The sequence below is a fragment of the Sinocyclocheilus anshuiensis genome, unplaced genomic scaffold (genome assembly GCF_001515605.1).
Source record: "Sinocyclocheilus anshuiensis isolate Anshui unplaced genomic scaffold, SAMN03320099.WGS_v1.1 scaffold557, whole genome shotgun sequence".
Classification (NCBI taxonomy): domain Eukaryota; kingdom Metazoa; phylum Chordata; class Actinopteri; order Cypriniformes; family Cyprinidae; genus Sinocyclocheilus; species Sinocyclocheilus anshuiensis.
In genome coordinates this window covers 689,583-705,159 of record NW_015540883.1, presented here as the reverse complement: position 1 = coordinate 705,159, position 15,577 = coordinate 689,583, and the positions used below count along the sequence as shown (strand labels likewise).

Below are 15,577 nucleotides of genomic sequence, written 5' to 3'. Positions count from 1 at the left end.
AACCAAGGTTCAGCAGAATGAGGATGAACAGATCTCGAGGCAGATCTCACCAAATGCTGGAGACAGATATGGACATTCACTACTTTTTAGAGAGTCTGTGGTATGGAATAAGTAAAAAAAAAAAAGTGAACATTAAATAATTGTCCATCTTACTCATTCATCAGGACTTAACCTTTGAGCCAGTTAATTGCATAAAATAATTAAATAAATAAATAGTTTATTTTTGCCGTATACTTATTCTTTTTATATCACGTGGTAATATTCAAATAGAAGTAGCTCGATGCATTTTACTTCATTTTTATCAGAGCTGCTGATGTGAAACAGAAATGTGTGAGCTCTACGTGAAGCAGATCTAGACAGATGGAGCTGAGAGGAAAACTCTCACAACACACTGCAAGTCAGTCTGTTTAGCAGCTGTCAGCTTATGAAATCATCAGTCATGTAACCTGTCCAAAAAGATGATCTTGTGCCATCCGCAACCTTACAATGTGTCTGGTTAACTAAATGTAAGTAGTTAAACACTGCTTATAAACATTTGCTAAGCTCTAATCAATCGACAGTCTAAGTTGTTTATGTATTATTTGCTCAGTGGAGGAACAGAAAGTGTAAAACTTTCACAAACAATCAAATGCATTATATACACTACCTGGCCAAAAGAGCTGTGCTTGGATGCGATGACTGGATCATTATTGCTTTGATTAATACATTTCTGGCACGTTGCATGGTTGTCGGAACTGTATATGTATATGTGCATGTGTGTATATATGTAGAACAACAGATAATACAGTCTGTGACATAATTAAATCATTGATTCGTTTGATTTAATGATGTGTTTATAGGAGTCCCACACAGGTCAGAATGACCAGATGTTTCCTTCTGGAGTTTGATGTTTTTGGCAGGTCACCAGCAACTGCCTATTAATTCCTCAGAAAAGCAGTTCTTCAGTCATGAAGATGAATTCTTGGACTACATTTAACTACAAAACAGTATTTCAACAGTAGATACATGTATAAAATACAGACTAACATAAGTGACTGGCTGACAGAGCCACATACTGTAGAGCATAGACTTCAGATTCCCGTTTAAGAACTAGATTGTTAATATGAACCAAATGGAAGACAAGCGATGAGTGCTGAATTATATGCATTTATATCATGGTTTATAATGTAATTGATAAAATGAAGAATAGCATAATTATATGGATTACAAAAAGAAAAGAAAATGTGCGCTTTCTTGCACATGGCAGGACATTTTTGACAGAATTTGCACATGAACTAGCTCTGCACGATTTGTTAAACTGCAAAACAAACAAAAATAAATAACCAGTCTGTAACAATGGAAAATGAACTGACTTCATATCATCTGTGTTTGGAAAGTGTTTCTGCTGTGCAAAAGTTGTACAAAAGCATATCCAGAGCCTAGAGCGGTTTTGTTTTTGACTCGGTTAGCTGTAGTAAAGTCAATAGTGCAGTGTAAAATCACTTTACACTTTCATTACATTACAATTCGTTACATTTCCAGCATGGGGAGAGTGTCTTCATGTTGATGGAGGATTGAGGTCCTTCTTTCTCCACATACACTTTCTTCATTTTATTCCTGTTGTGAAGAGCAACAACAAAATCAATGTTAGCAGTCAAAAATCCAAACAACAAAACTGACTAGATATAGCAGTCTATTTGCTTTGAAATGGACTTGTTGAAAAAGGTTCCCGAGTTGCAACATTCATGCACATTTCCATGTTCGCTCAGTGCTTTTCAAGCCTCTGCTGTGCCAAAACATTTTTCCCCTCAGACTCACTGGCTCTACTTGACAAAGGGATTTCTTTCTTGGCCGGCGCCCCCCTCCTCCTCTCGTTTCCCCTCGCCTCTGTAACAGCTGCTCCGTAAGAGAGTGATGAGCGCTGCGTTTTTATTTCAAAGTGTTTTTTTGGAACAGATGGCCAAGGGAGAACTGGGGAGCGGGCCAAGAGCGCGCTGGGGAATGTGCCAGTTCCTGCAGCGAATGCGTTCTCTGGGCTCGGCTCGCGTGCCTTCCCCCTGCCCTCTGCCCTGAGTGGCGCCAGCAGGACTTCCCAAGCAGCGCTGCGAACATCTGGTGTCTGGCTCTGACGGGACGGGGGGAGCGCATGAGCTCACATGCAGCGCTGCCTGCCTTCACACACAGTCTCCAGAGCCTTCATGTGTGCAGCTCTGCCACAGCTGCTCAATTACTACTAATAACCGCATTATAAACGTTCTGAACTCTCTCCTATCTGAGGAAAACATACATTATGTGCATGATGATATAGGATAGTGCTGCAGCAAATCAGGACTACATGACTGTCAAAAAACTCCCCCAAAAACATCAGTCACTCCATTTATTCGGCCGGGACGCAGTGGAGGAAAAAGCTGGCAGAACACCCAGTCCTGCCTCTGACAAAAGCTGATGATAATTTCATTTAATGGGATGGTTATTAGGCACAGGGGAAGTCCCTCTAATTGGCATGTATACACACATATAATGCATGCTCTGCCATTATTACTCTTATGGCTTGCAGAAAATAACTAGTGGATGGCAGAATCATGTCCAAGAATTCAGAATGCACTTCACACTGATAGTCCAGTTTAGACATTCTAGACATCAGTAACTTTACAAAAGTGTTTAAACTGCTTTTATTTTACGTTTTTTCATGATTGAATGGATTATTAGGTTTTTATCAACTCACTAATGTAATGTTTAATGCATTTTATGATGTTGATATCAAAAAGTGGAATATATTTTCATCTTCTCTGTTTTATATCGATACACAGTACATTTCATGTAAGTAAATGTAACAAGTAATCTAAAAAAAGTAATCTGAAAGTACTCTAAAAAGTAGTCAGATTACATTACCTAAAATGAGTAACCTAGATTACGTTACTAACAACAGTTTTCATCATGTAATCTGTAATCAGTTAAGTAATCTAACCAGCTCTGACTATAAGTCACTCTGCAAGAAACAGTAGGCGCGTTTCCATTACCCTTCAAATTGCGCAAATTTCTGAAGTGGCTCTCTTTGCTGCTTCTGTAAAGATACACGCATAAGCCTCCTTTGAATAAATATAGCCAAAATCCCACCAAAATCCATTGCCATGACTTATCGCGAGAGGCAAAATGTTACGTTTAAGTCTCATAACATTGGTTAATGGAAACGCCATCATTTCGCAATACTTTTTTATCGACATTTATAAAATATCGCCAAAGTTTTGTGCAAATCTGTAATGGAAATGCGCCTAATGTTAACTTATTCTACTAACCCTAACCTAACAGTCTACTAATACTCTAATGAGAGTTAGCTGACATATAGTTGCAAATTAATGAGAGTTAGCTGACATGTAGTTGCAAATTAATGAGAGTTAGTTGACATGCAGTAGTCAGTTGAATGTGTGTTGGGGAGTTTTAAAATAAAGTGTTAGCAGATATTAAGCTACTAATAATGACTGCTAGTTAACATGTAGTTATAAAGTCACTTCTAGTAAACAGAAGTCTAATGTGGACTATCAAAATAAAGTGTAGCGGAATGCAGTTGAGTCTTAATCTTCTAGTCGGCGGTCTATAATTATTCACAGTTTGTGAGTCAGTGTCATGGTTCACACGAGAGCAACGTGAAATACACACGTGGTTTTCTTTCCCAAAGTCATGTAATAAGGATTCTATCAGTTGAAGAGTGAATCCAGAAGCAGACGCTGGACTCGTACCTTCCTCTTCTTGGAGCGTCCCTCGGCCTGCAGCGTCCGGGTGCACTGCTCCACACACTCCCTGAAGCTCAGCTTGCTCTGGTCCGGAGAGTAGTCCAGGTCTGCCAGCTGAGCCAGAGACAGTATGTAGTTGCAAGCGATTCTTAATATAGCCAGCTTGGAGAGCTTCTGGCCGTACGAGTAGCAGGGCACCTGTGAAAGCAGATGTGAGGAAATGCAGGCTAAACAAACGATGAAAACGTATTATTGATTGATCAGAAGTCTTCCTCAAGGGCAGCTCAGTCCGTTAACTCCACACAGACCGACACCATCTGATGAGAACACAACCTGAACTGAACTTTACAGCTGAATCACTGTTATTGAACCGAACGGACTCAAACTGAACTGAACTTGTGTCAAACTGATGAACTTCACACTCTTACTGATCTCAGCCAACACTGAAGTGACTGGGATGGTCTTGTTAGAGTTGCTTTGCAGCAGAACTGGGATTTGTCACATGTTTGATTGAGTTGCATCACTGATTCTGATGTTTTCAGTGTTGCCAACTTAGCAATTTTGTTGCTAAATTGAGCAACTTTTCACACTACCCTAGCAACTTTTTATTCTAAAAGCATCTAGCAACAAATGTAGCTATTTCTAACATTTATTTGGCAACTTTTAGCAACTTTTAATAAGTGACTCAAATGATAAAAAAGGCACACATTTTCATCTAAATTACACAAAAAGAGGAAACCAAAGATGAGTACAGGCATCATGTGAATCAAGCTACTTGCTGTTTGCAATTGTTCGATCTATTAATAATAATATAATTGTTCATTAATGATACACCTTGTTAGCTTGTAACTGTGATTGTTGATCACTTAGTACACTGTAGGAAAAATATCTAGAAAAATGGAGAAGGTACTAGTAATTTTCCTGGATATTATGCGTTATTCATTATCCATTGTAACCCGAAAACACTAAATACAATGCAAAAATAAAAAATGCAGGTAAAAGACCTGTGAAAAATCAATACGGAAAATTCCTTCATATTAATATAATATTAACATATTATATAATAATATTCAATGTTGTGTTTAAAAATACAGTTGTTTATATTTTAATATTATATTATGCATTTATATTATTTGACGAACAAATCCAAATGAACATAAAAAATATAATTTTTGCTGAGATTTGATGCAGTGACAGAATTTTGCGTCGTGATTACGTAACGACGTCATCGCGCAATGACATCACAACGTCATTTAGCAACTTTTTAGCAACAAATCAACCTTCCTTTAGTAACTTTCTCTGAAAATTAGTTGGCAACACTGGATGTTTTCCTGGTTATTTGAAACAGTCTCTGTTATATAAAGTGCTATTTCAGGTGTGTGCTGCCTGCAATAATTCAACACCTTAATGTTGAATCTTCCAAATGTATAAGTGAGTGGCCTGGATGTGTTATATTCGCTGATGATTTCAAACTTTAACTTTGTGTTGTGCTGATGGAATAAGTTACAAGTATGTAACATCTCCATCAAAGCTGCACAAATGAGAAAGAGCTTTTACAATAGGACAGCATCTGTCGTTTGTTGAAAAGCTTCTGGTGTAATAAAGTGGTCACTCCTTTGCTTCTATCCTAAGGTTTATGGCAGTCTAGGTGTATTCTCCGCGAGCAGCAGAGCCAGAGCCTCGCGGAGTTTACCTGCTTTCGCAGCGCCTCGAAGGCTGCGCTGATGGTGTGCACACGCGTCCTCTCGCGCGCGTTGGCCAGCAGCCTGCGCGTCTGCTGCATGGCTCTGATCTCCGGCGGCTCTCCGGCGCGTCTCCTCGGTGATTCCGCGCTCTCGCCAGGCGCCTGAGGCAACGCTCGCTCCAGAGCAAAACCCTGCGCGCCGCGCGTGCCTGTTTGAGCGCTTCTGCCGCTCACAGACTTCTCGGAGACGGCGCTCAGTTTGGAGTCAGGAGCCTCTCCAGCCATCGCGGTGTTTATCCTCATATCCAGAGCGGTGTTTAACACGCTCTCGTCCCCCGACGCGAAGATCCCCGAGCCGCGCGTCTCTTTCGGACCGCCGTCTGTCTGTGCCATGAGACGCGCGTTCTTGTACAGGTTAAAGTGAGGTGAATGGTCGTCACTGACGCGCTTGAGTGGCTCTCGCGCTTTGCGCTTCAGTCTCTTGTCTCCCGAGTGCAGGGTCTTGCAGTGGCCGTCTAGATGCGGGTTCTTCATGTCGGAAGTCCGCTCTGCCTGAAGGTCCAATAAGAAGATCAAATGCAGCAGGAGAGTCTTCTAGGAGGAACATGCCCGCTTCATGTCAGAGTTTGTGAGGCGACGCGCTGCTCCTGCGGGTTCCGAGAGTCTTGTGCAGTCAGGCAGACATTGCCAGGACATTTTTGTGAATGTGCTCGACAGTTCAGAGACACACAGAGACAGACACACAGAGACAGAGACACAGAGACACACAGACACAGACACACAGACACAGACACACAGACACACACACACACAGACACACTCACACGCTCACACAGACACACACACACACACACACACACACACACACACACACTCTCTCACACACAGACACAGACACACACAAGGTGGCACTCTTGTCACACTTAATATAATAATACTCTGTGTCTCTGTCAGAAAGCAGGCGTGAGGGCAGTAATCATCATCAGTAATCTTTCTAATAAAATGTAAATATTACAGAATATTATAACATTCGGCAGCTGCTTGTCAAGGTCTTCATATCAGGAGCTATGAAGCTTTTACAGCTAGATTAGCACTGTTTGCAATATAAACTCTGTATTATATAGTTTACAATTGAACACTGTAGCCTAAATGCAAACAACTGTCTCAAAAGAAAAAAAAAAGTCTGATTATATTTATTTTTATAATTGTATTATATATAGTTAGGTAGGTTATTTTTCACTATAAACCGCAAAGTTGTTTCGGGTGGGATATCCTTGAGTCAGTGCCTCTGACATTAACACAGTTGACAGCCTGTGTGAAGCAGCACACACTCCATATGATCTGCTGACAGCTGAGCACAAGCTCCTCTGCTCCGTGATCACCACACTGACATCTCCATCAGCACACTTTCTTTCCCTTTACTCCAGGACGCACATTTACTCTCCTCATGCAGTTCAAAGCACAAAGCCATCGTTATGCCAACAAAAGTATTCAAATAGTCCCAAAACAAAATGAAGTTAACTTTCATTTTACTAATGTACTCAAAAGAATTAAATTAAAATGACAAAATGTTCAAGAACAGCATCAACCTTCTCTGTTATGACCTGGATCCCAGTGAAACGGCTTTTCAAATGAGAAAAAAATGTAGGTGATCTTGATTTTGTGCGTCAGGGAACTTGTTTGCTCTCTCTCTCTCTCTCTATATATATATACAGTATATATAATCCATGTTCTTTATGGTTTTGAATTATATTGCTTAAATGTAATGGAACAGCTTTAAAAAAGGAGTTGGAATAAAAATATATTTAAAAAAAAAAATGTTTTGTTACAGCAAAAAACGTTATGAATAACCAGGGCCGTGCACAGACCTTTTGAGGGGCATGTGCTGAAACTGAAAAAGCCCCCCCTCCTAATGATAAAAATCATGCATGATAAACTATAAAGATTTCACAGTGATTTGATTCTGTAAAGTTTTTTTTGGTTGCAACAACATTACTGTAGTAAAACCATGTTTTACAACGTGTATACATTTGAAGACGAGCAGAGAGTATAGAATACTAGATTAAAAAATTAGCTAGCTAGAATACATGCATATTAACAGCGTAAACATGAATTAGCCATGCGACCATATAATATGATTAAATGTTAATAAATTAAGTGTATCAGCAATCATACATTTCTTAGAAATATATTTTACCTAGGTGACGAGGATCACTCAGTCGCTTTGTGTCAAACTCAAATGCAGTTACGGGGTTTTTGACCAGTGAATGTGTGCAAATGTGCATTTTGTCCGTCATTAAAACGGCGGCGTTACGTTTTCATCACCAGGTGTTTGTTGTAGCTATAGGGCGCGGCGCTCAGTTTCAAATATATCAATTATTAGCCTTTATAGACTTAGTGTTTCTTGCGTAAAGAAAACGCTGTACTTATTCAAACAACAAGATCTTTATTTACCCTTGCAGACCTAGTTCAGCTGCTGTGGAACTTCAGTTCATTCAGTCAAGATAGAGGGGGTGGAGTTATGAGGTTTACTGACAGTCTGAGCGGATCCAACAAGATTTAGTCACAAGCTCTTTTTAATACCTTTCATTAGATAGATATTTGTAAAGCAGACAGACAGATGTAAAGGGAGACTAATATCATTGATTTATTGAAGGAAAAAAAAAACACCATCACCAAAAAAAGGGCACTTCGGAGTGTAAGGGCAAAAAGGGCATGTGCTCTGCACCAGTTGAGCCCTACCTGTGCACGTGCCTGTGAATAACTGAAGTAAATTTTCCAAAAATCTGAACTGCATTCTCAGGACAAGAGTATTTTTCATAAATTTATTTTTTTGCATATACCTTTTCTATTTTTGCAGTTTAATATATAGTTTTGTTTTATTTTTGTTATTGTTGAAATTTTGCTGAATAGGCATTTAATTGGCTATACTGCATTTTAAATACTTTAAAATAACACTGTGTTTTGCTTCAATTTACATGAAAGACTTTTTTTGGATGTACTTTTAAAAACAGTGTACTAAACATACTTAAAAAATACTGTTAAACAATACAACTACAATTTAACAAGGAACAACTTTCTTGCTTCTACTTTTTGAATCTGACAGCTACGTGTGGCATTATAGGACTTAATTAATTATTATTCTTTTTGATTCAGTAATGCCCTTCAGAAGCTACGTAAAATATTAATATATTTCATAGAAGACAAAATAATTTTCTGATCCTGATTTCTCCCAAGGTTTTTTTTTTGTCTCCTGGTGGAGTTTTTTTTCACATGTCCACATCATGCCGAGGCTGCTCATCTCTCATTCCAGCACCAACAGATGTAACCATAATTAGGTGTTAATCATAATGAACAACACTCTTTGAGCAGTAGAAACAGTCCTTCTATCCAGAAGCTCTTTGAAGACCAGATTACTACAGTGTAGGCGAATTTGGCCAAGCAAAAGATCAAGATATGTGAGATATTAGCATATTAAATGGCACTAGAGATACTCTATAAATGTATCAATCTGTCAGCACTGACAATATCAGATGAGAAGAAGAACTGAATTATGCTGAATATTGACACTATTGTCTTCTGCTTTATTATAGGTGAATCAGATTTGTTCATAATGGATGAACTTTACAAGTTGTTGATCTGACTGGATCTGAATAATAACTCTGTTGTGTGGTTAGAGCTGTTTTACAGCAGAATTAGGATCTGTCATTTATTTGATGACGTTTGCATCATTGATTAACTGTGAAGCTTATCAGAAATTCATAATGTTGGTGTTTATAATACACTAAAGCCTAATAGTCCACTTTGAACCATTTAGATCTGGACCAAAGCATGCATATGAAACGACTATAAACAATCAAACAGCTGAGAACTGCTGTAGTATACAGTGTATTGAGTGATTATGGCAGTGTACTGTATGTATGTGGATATAGCTGGATATAATTAATACTAGTTGCAAGATGGAGTTATTAACTCATTATGCACTCGTATGGCAATCTGTAAGGTTTGAAAGGTATGAAATCAGTAAGGTTTTGTTCAGTTTATACCAGTTTGCATTAGAAGTGCCAATCCCAATTACTGTACAGTTTGGTGGTGTGTGTCACTGCAGGGTTTAAGATTGTGCTCATATCGTCCAAGCCAAAGTGTCTGTGACAAGAAATGAAAAAGAGAGAAACCTTGGGAGAAATCAGGCAACAGCAGGCCAGTGTACAGTCCAAATACAATGAGAGTAATCAAGCTTATATATTACTACAGAACTGTAAGATGAATTTGTGGGAGTCTTTGAGGTCCATCCAGTGTTGAACAGTAAAATTAGTGGTAGATGAAGGGATGTCTTGGGCTTCTAACATGTGTTCAGTGTCAAACTGAAGGGAATTCACGCTGTGTCGAAACACTGCGGGATCGCCTCTGCGTGATTGCGTCTTGAAGCATGTGTGAAATCAGTCCAATGGAATGGCAGAACGTCTGAACAGTTGATGGGCACCATCAAGTTTTTTTTACACAAGTACAAGTCTGTTCGGATACTAACATTTTTCAAAATATCTTCTTTTGTGTTCAACAGAAGAAAGAAACTCGTACAGGTTTGGAGCAAGTGGAGGGTGAGTAAATGATGACAATTTTAATTCTGGAAGTGAACTGCTCCTTTAAAAGTGCATCTGGAACAAACTACGCTAGTGTCGAGATCGTGGAATAAACCATATTCAGCTTGGCTCTTCAGCCCCACTGTTACGAATTATTCCAACATTAGAGGGCTGAATAAGCAGGGCCATGGGGCGATGCCTAAGGTGGAACAGACTATTCCTAAAGTCCCTGACATTACCCACCAAGCTGTGCAGAACAACTTCGGCTTTGGCGGGTAAGGTGTCTGCATAATATGGCTTTGTTGCAGGCATACCAGGCTGACCTGCTGTGAGATCTTGATGAGGGCGAGGGGGCAGACCTGGACGCATTTCAACAGATTTGTCTCTTCGAGCCACTAAGGAGATGGCCAAAGCCATCGGCCGATCTATGCACCAAATTGACTACTGAAAGTACAATAGAATACAGTTTTGAGAGGCTGGTTCCCTTAGTAGACCATCTGGCATCATGGAAACTTCTGCCAAATGTGTCTCAATGGGTCCTGCAGACTGTACACTGTAAAAAATGAATTTAATGGTAAAAGACCGTAAAAATGCTACAGTAAAATCCTGTTAAATGGTTAACGGTAAATTCCCCTACTATATACGGTGAAAAACTGTTTCTCATCACCACCTGCATTTGGTGGTTATCAGTGTATTACAAAGGTACAAAACAGATTTCAGTACTTCAATAAGGTTAGTATATTAACATTATATCAGTTAATGAAATTACGGTATTTAATTGTAAATTTAAGTTAAAACCGTAAAACCTAAAACATTGCTACCGTATTTTTTACGGTAAAATTCCGGCAACCACAGCTGCTGGTTTTTTACCGTATATTTTACGGAATTTTTTTAACAGTGTAGAGAGAGGCTACAGAATCCAGTCTGGTTCTCGACCGCCTTGATTTAACAGGGTCACTCCGACACTGGCCTGCTGTACATGAGCGCTTTGCAGTGGTGGCTCAGTACCAAGGGTTTTTTCCCAAGGGGCAACCCATTTCTCATGATGCCTTCATGTGGAAGAACCCTTGGTTCTTGTCTCAGGGTCCTATGTTGGGAGCTCCTTCTCATTGCGTAACACTTAAGATAGATGCATCCTTCATGGGCTGGGGGGGTGATCATGAATGCTCTTTATATATATATATATATATATATATATAAAGAGAGAGAGATAGTTTTATAATAATAATAATAATGATGAAGATGATGATGATAAAGAAAGTCCAGTGTTTTTCTTCAGAAACACACACGTTTAACCATAGCTGGTTTTATGTGTGTGTGTGTGTGTGTGTGTGTGTTAGTGTGAGTGTGTGAGTGTGTGTGTGTGTGTGTGTGTGTGTGAGTGAGTGTGTGTGTGTGAGTGTGTGTGTGTGTGTGTGAGTGTGAGTGTGAGTGTGAGTGTGAGTGTGAGTGTGAGTGTGAGTGTGAGTGTGAGTGTGAGTGTGAGTGTGAGTGTGAGTGTGAGTGTGAGTGTGAGTGTGAGTGTGAGTGTGAGTGTGAGTGTGAGTGTGAGTGTGAGTGTGAGTGTGAGTGTGAGTGTGAGTGTGAGTGTGAGTGTGAGTGTGAGTGTGAGTGTGAGTGTGAGTGTGAGTGTGAGTGTGAGTGTGAGTGTGAGTGTGAGTGTGAGTGTGAGTGTGAGTGTGAGTGTGAGTGTGAGTGTGAGTGTGAGTGTGAGTGTGAGTGTGAGTGTGAGTGTGAGTGTGAGTGTGAGTGTGAGTGTGAGTGTGAGTGTGAGTGTGAGTGTGAGTGTGAGTGTGAGTGTGAGTGTGAGTGTGAGTGTGAGTGTGAGTGTGAGTGTGAGTGTGAGTGTGAGTGTGAGTGTGAGTGTGAGTGTGAGTGTGAGTGTGAGTGTGAGTGTGAGTGTGAGTGTGAGTGTGAGTGTGAGTGTGAGTGTGAGTGTGAGTGTGAGTGTGAGTGTGAGTGTGAGTGTGAGTGTGAGTGTGAGTGTGAGTGTGAGTGTGAGTGTGAGTGTGAGTGTGAGTGTGAGTGTGAGTGTGAGTGTGAGTGTGAGTGTGAGTGTGAGTGTGAGTGTGAGTGTGAGTGTGAGTGTGAGTGTGAGTGTGAGTGTGAGTGTGAGTGTGAGTGTGAGCGTGTGCGTGTGAGTGTGAGTGTGTGTGTGTGAGTGTGAGTGTGTGTGTGTTTCCAAGCACACGGGCGCCCGTCTGTTCCCGGGCAGAGTGCCAGTCATCCAGCGACCTGCTGCTGTTGCTCTGATACGACATTCCTCTGGCTCTGCCTGTGCCCTGCCTGACGCCAGCACTCCACACGAGCCCACAGTAAACACTCACAGCTGCTGAGATCAGCCAGTGTCTCCTCACACACTCAGCATGACTCAAAACATCACTTAGAAACGTTTCCTGGATTTTCATGCTTGTGCTGGTGAGATTACATCAAAGAAATGAATCATGCATATATTTAATATAATCATAAATCATACTAAACATATTTATAAACATGATTTACAAGTCAAGAACAGATTTTATGGTAGGCTGTAACAACACTCTTGACACTAATTTATATAATTTAGGCATAAGTTTTAGTTGTAGTTTTTAAAACAACTTTAGTTTCTTACAGATATAAGCCTGTATACACATTTGAGACACTCATTTACAGATGAAAATATAAAAGATGTATGAAAAGTCTTGCTATTATACTATTTCCTACATAGTTTGTGTTTAGTTTGAACTGTGTTTTTAGACTAAACTTAGTCAACTGTATAGTTAGTGTTCGCAGGTGACACAGTGACATCTAGTGGAGGAGATGAATAGTGCGACTCATATGATCTTTAATGAAAATGTTAATTCAGTTATCAGAGCCCGATAAAATATCAATATCAGTGATTATGCCAGAATTAAACATAGCTTTGCTTTATTAAGCTGTTAACCTTTTACGTTTTTACTGTTAAGTTTTATTCTAGCATCATGCATTCTATGCATCCGGATGGGATTCAGATCAATGATCAAAACACAGATGGAGTAGATGATTTCTATCAACACCCCCAAAGCTTGCATTTCATTCAACAGTTCAGTTTTGATTTACATGCTGTTCAATGTTTGATGATCGCATTATTTTACATATGTTTCCAGCCCTGGATAATTCCAGCCCATCCGGCCACGAGTTACCATGTTTGCTGGGGTTAGGCCCTTAAAAAGGAGTACATTAATTAATACAATAAGAAAGAAACAAATAATATGTATTATTGAATATACTGCAGATGCAGTTAACAAAAATAATATTGCATATATATATATGGTCACATATGAATGCACATTTGATAGTACACCACTGATTTTGAGCAAGGATACAGTAAAGTACATTTACAGCTATAAAAGGCAGTTTACAAAAAAAAAAGAATATTCTATCATATTGCTCCAAACCTGACTTACTTTCTTCTGCAGAAAATGAAAGAAGATATTTTGAAGATTGGTGGCAACCAAGCCATTGACTTGACCATTCACCCTTGACATAGTGTTGTGGGGAAAATAATAATAATAATAATAATATTAAAAAAAGAAAACACTGAGATGCTTCCCATATGCTCTTTCTTTATGTTTCACAGAAGGAAGAAAGTCAAACAGGGTTGGAATGACACAAGTGTGAGTAAATGATGACAGAATTTTAATATTTGGGTGAACTGTCTTTTTAACAACAATAAGTTAACTCTTAATTTATGCAAGACTCTGATGTTGATCTTTCATCAGGCTCTAACTGGATTTGGTTTGAACTTTTTACTTTTGTTTCATTTTAAAATGAATTAGAACTAAACGTATTTAAGGAGAAGAAAGCTTTGTCATTTCATGGCAGGCTTTAATAACAGATTATTTTGCTTGTAACGTTTCTTCAACTGCCTTCAAAAATAGTCATTTTTCTTTTTTTCCTTTACTGCCAAGTCAGTATTTTGTATTTGTATTCTTTTTATCTTTGAAAAACGTACGTTTGTCATGTATTTTTGTTTGTGTATTGCGTTTTTATCGCATGTATTATTACGCAGCAGGCACCTTGATATCAATTTGATGTCAAATATTAGTCAAGACTTAATCAAGACGCTGCGACATCATTTTAAATTCAGTTTGGATGCTGATTTCTTCCAGTGGTAATTGGGTGAAAAGAGGAAGCGAATCCCAGCCTGAAACTGGTTTAATGTATATGTAGGCCAAAATGTTTGACGTTCAATTTACATCAAATCAACATCATGTCAAGTTTTTGAGGTCAGTTTGATTTGCATACTTAACCTGATTTCTGACTTCAGACGGACGACTTTTAAACAATAATTACCCACTGCGTTGCTAAATGCAAAAAAACATAATATATATATTGTAGCCATAGGTAAAACCATGCTCCTCATTGCTATGGGTTTATGATGAAAAAAATATATAATAATAATAATAAACAATAGAATTTGTCATGCAAAAATATTTTTTTGATGTTTGAAATGTATTACACACAAAACACTTTCAGTGTTTATTTAAAATAAACCGATGAGGCTCATGAGAAAATCACATTACACACACACACACTCACATCTTTATTCATGACTAAACATTTGATGAACACTTTTACAGAAGCTATGTGGTACAATGAAACAATAACAAACACCTACCAGTGTTAAACAGATGCTGGATTGCTACATTATCGCTACCTTTAACAAACCAGTGCAGGGCTGCAGAAGACCGCATCAGGATGAAGAGTGTGTGAGGTGCTCCTCGAGTCTCTGAGAGCTGTGTGTGTGTGATTCAGGACTCAGTCCTGCTCTGCGCTGGGCTGGCGTCAGGCTGTGTGCTGAGCGGAGACGAGGGCAGGAGGCTCCTCAAGCCTGAGAAGAGCTGGCTGACTAAGGCCTCCATGGACCGGCTATGTTCGGCCAGCACTCGGGCGATCAGACGCTCCTCTCGGAGGTGACTCTGCTCCAGCTGGCGCTCCAGCCATGTGTTCTGGCTCCGCTGCAGTCTCTCCAGAAAGCCCTGATACTGACTGTGCAGCGCAGCACAACACGACCGCCTGCGCTTCAGCACGCCTGAGAACACAGCAGACAACGGCTGCCATCAGCTGCATGGCTTCCTCTGATCACTGTACATGAACAGGTGTGCTGTGCACAATGCTGATAACTCTCTAGTTCTCAAATCCCGCTCACTTTCACACGCCGACAGATAAATAAAGATCCACCAGTAAATTAAAACAGACAACGTACTGTATATGTGATGCTGTGCAAACTAAACATATTTCATAAAGTAGGAGGCCTCTAAATATAATCGGATGTCAGGATGCAAGACTCTTTTCAGATTATAGTTGCATTATATTTTGAAAAAAAAAAAGAAAAAGAAAAAAAAAAAGTTACGTAATGTTGCTTTAATTCAGTATATTAAACTCGCCGGACACAATTTGAAACCTCACATAAATGAACCTCAAAGGCATAGAATCATTTAATGTATTAAATGACTGTTCATATTTAAAGGAATAGTTCCGCCAAAAACGAACAATGTGCTCATCCTCAGGATCATCCGAGATCAGGATGAGTGTGTTTCTTCATCAGATTTGTAGAAATGTAGCATTGCATCAGTGTCTCA

The 15,577-nt window shown here is 39.4% G+C and overlaps 2 protein-coding genes across 3 annotated transcripts in view; both read right to left on the bottom strand.

Annotated features, from left to right (window-relative positions):
- Positions 1-281: 281 nt before the first annotated feature.
- Positions 282-6,089, bottom strand: atoh8 (atonal bHLH transcription factor 8). Its single transcript, XM_016486300.1, has 3 exons — positions 5,404-6,089; positions 3,717-3,908; positions 282-1,596 (listed from the first exon to the last, which is right to left on the bottom strand). The coding sequence occupies exons 1-3, from the start codon at positions 5,926-5,928 to the stop codon at positions 1,591-1,593; spliced, it is 723 nt and encodes a 240-aa protein (XP_016341786.1). The 5' UTR covers positions 5,929-6,089; the 3' UTR covers positions 282-1,590.
- An 8,436-nt stretch (positions 6,090-14,525) lies between these two features.
- The window catches only part of LOC107688588 (uncharacterized), a 2,384-nt gene continuing 1,332 nt past the window's right edge, over positions 14,526-15,577 (bottom strand). For both annotated transcript variants that reach the window (XM_016486297.1, XM_016486298.1), the window contains exon 3: positions 14,526-15,027. In XM_016486297.1, coding sequence (XP_016341783.1) covers positions 14,747-15,027 — 281 coding nt within the window. In that variant the 3' untranslated portion in view covers positions 14,526-14,746. The remainder of the gene's footprint in view (positions 15,028-15,577) is intronic.

Excerpts from the sequence above, each read along its gene's own strand:
- atoh8 (XM_016486300.1), bottom strand. The coding sequence starts at position 5,928 with ATGAAGAACCCGCATCTAGACGGCCACTGCAAGACCCTGCACTCGGGA. Across the intron at positions 3,909-5,403 it reads TCGAGGCGCTGCGAAAGCAG|GTGCCCTGCTACTCGTACGG; the intron begins GTAAACTCCGCG and ends CTGCTTTCACAG.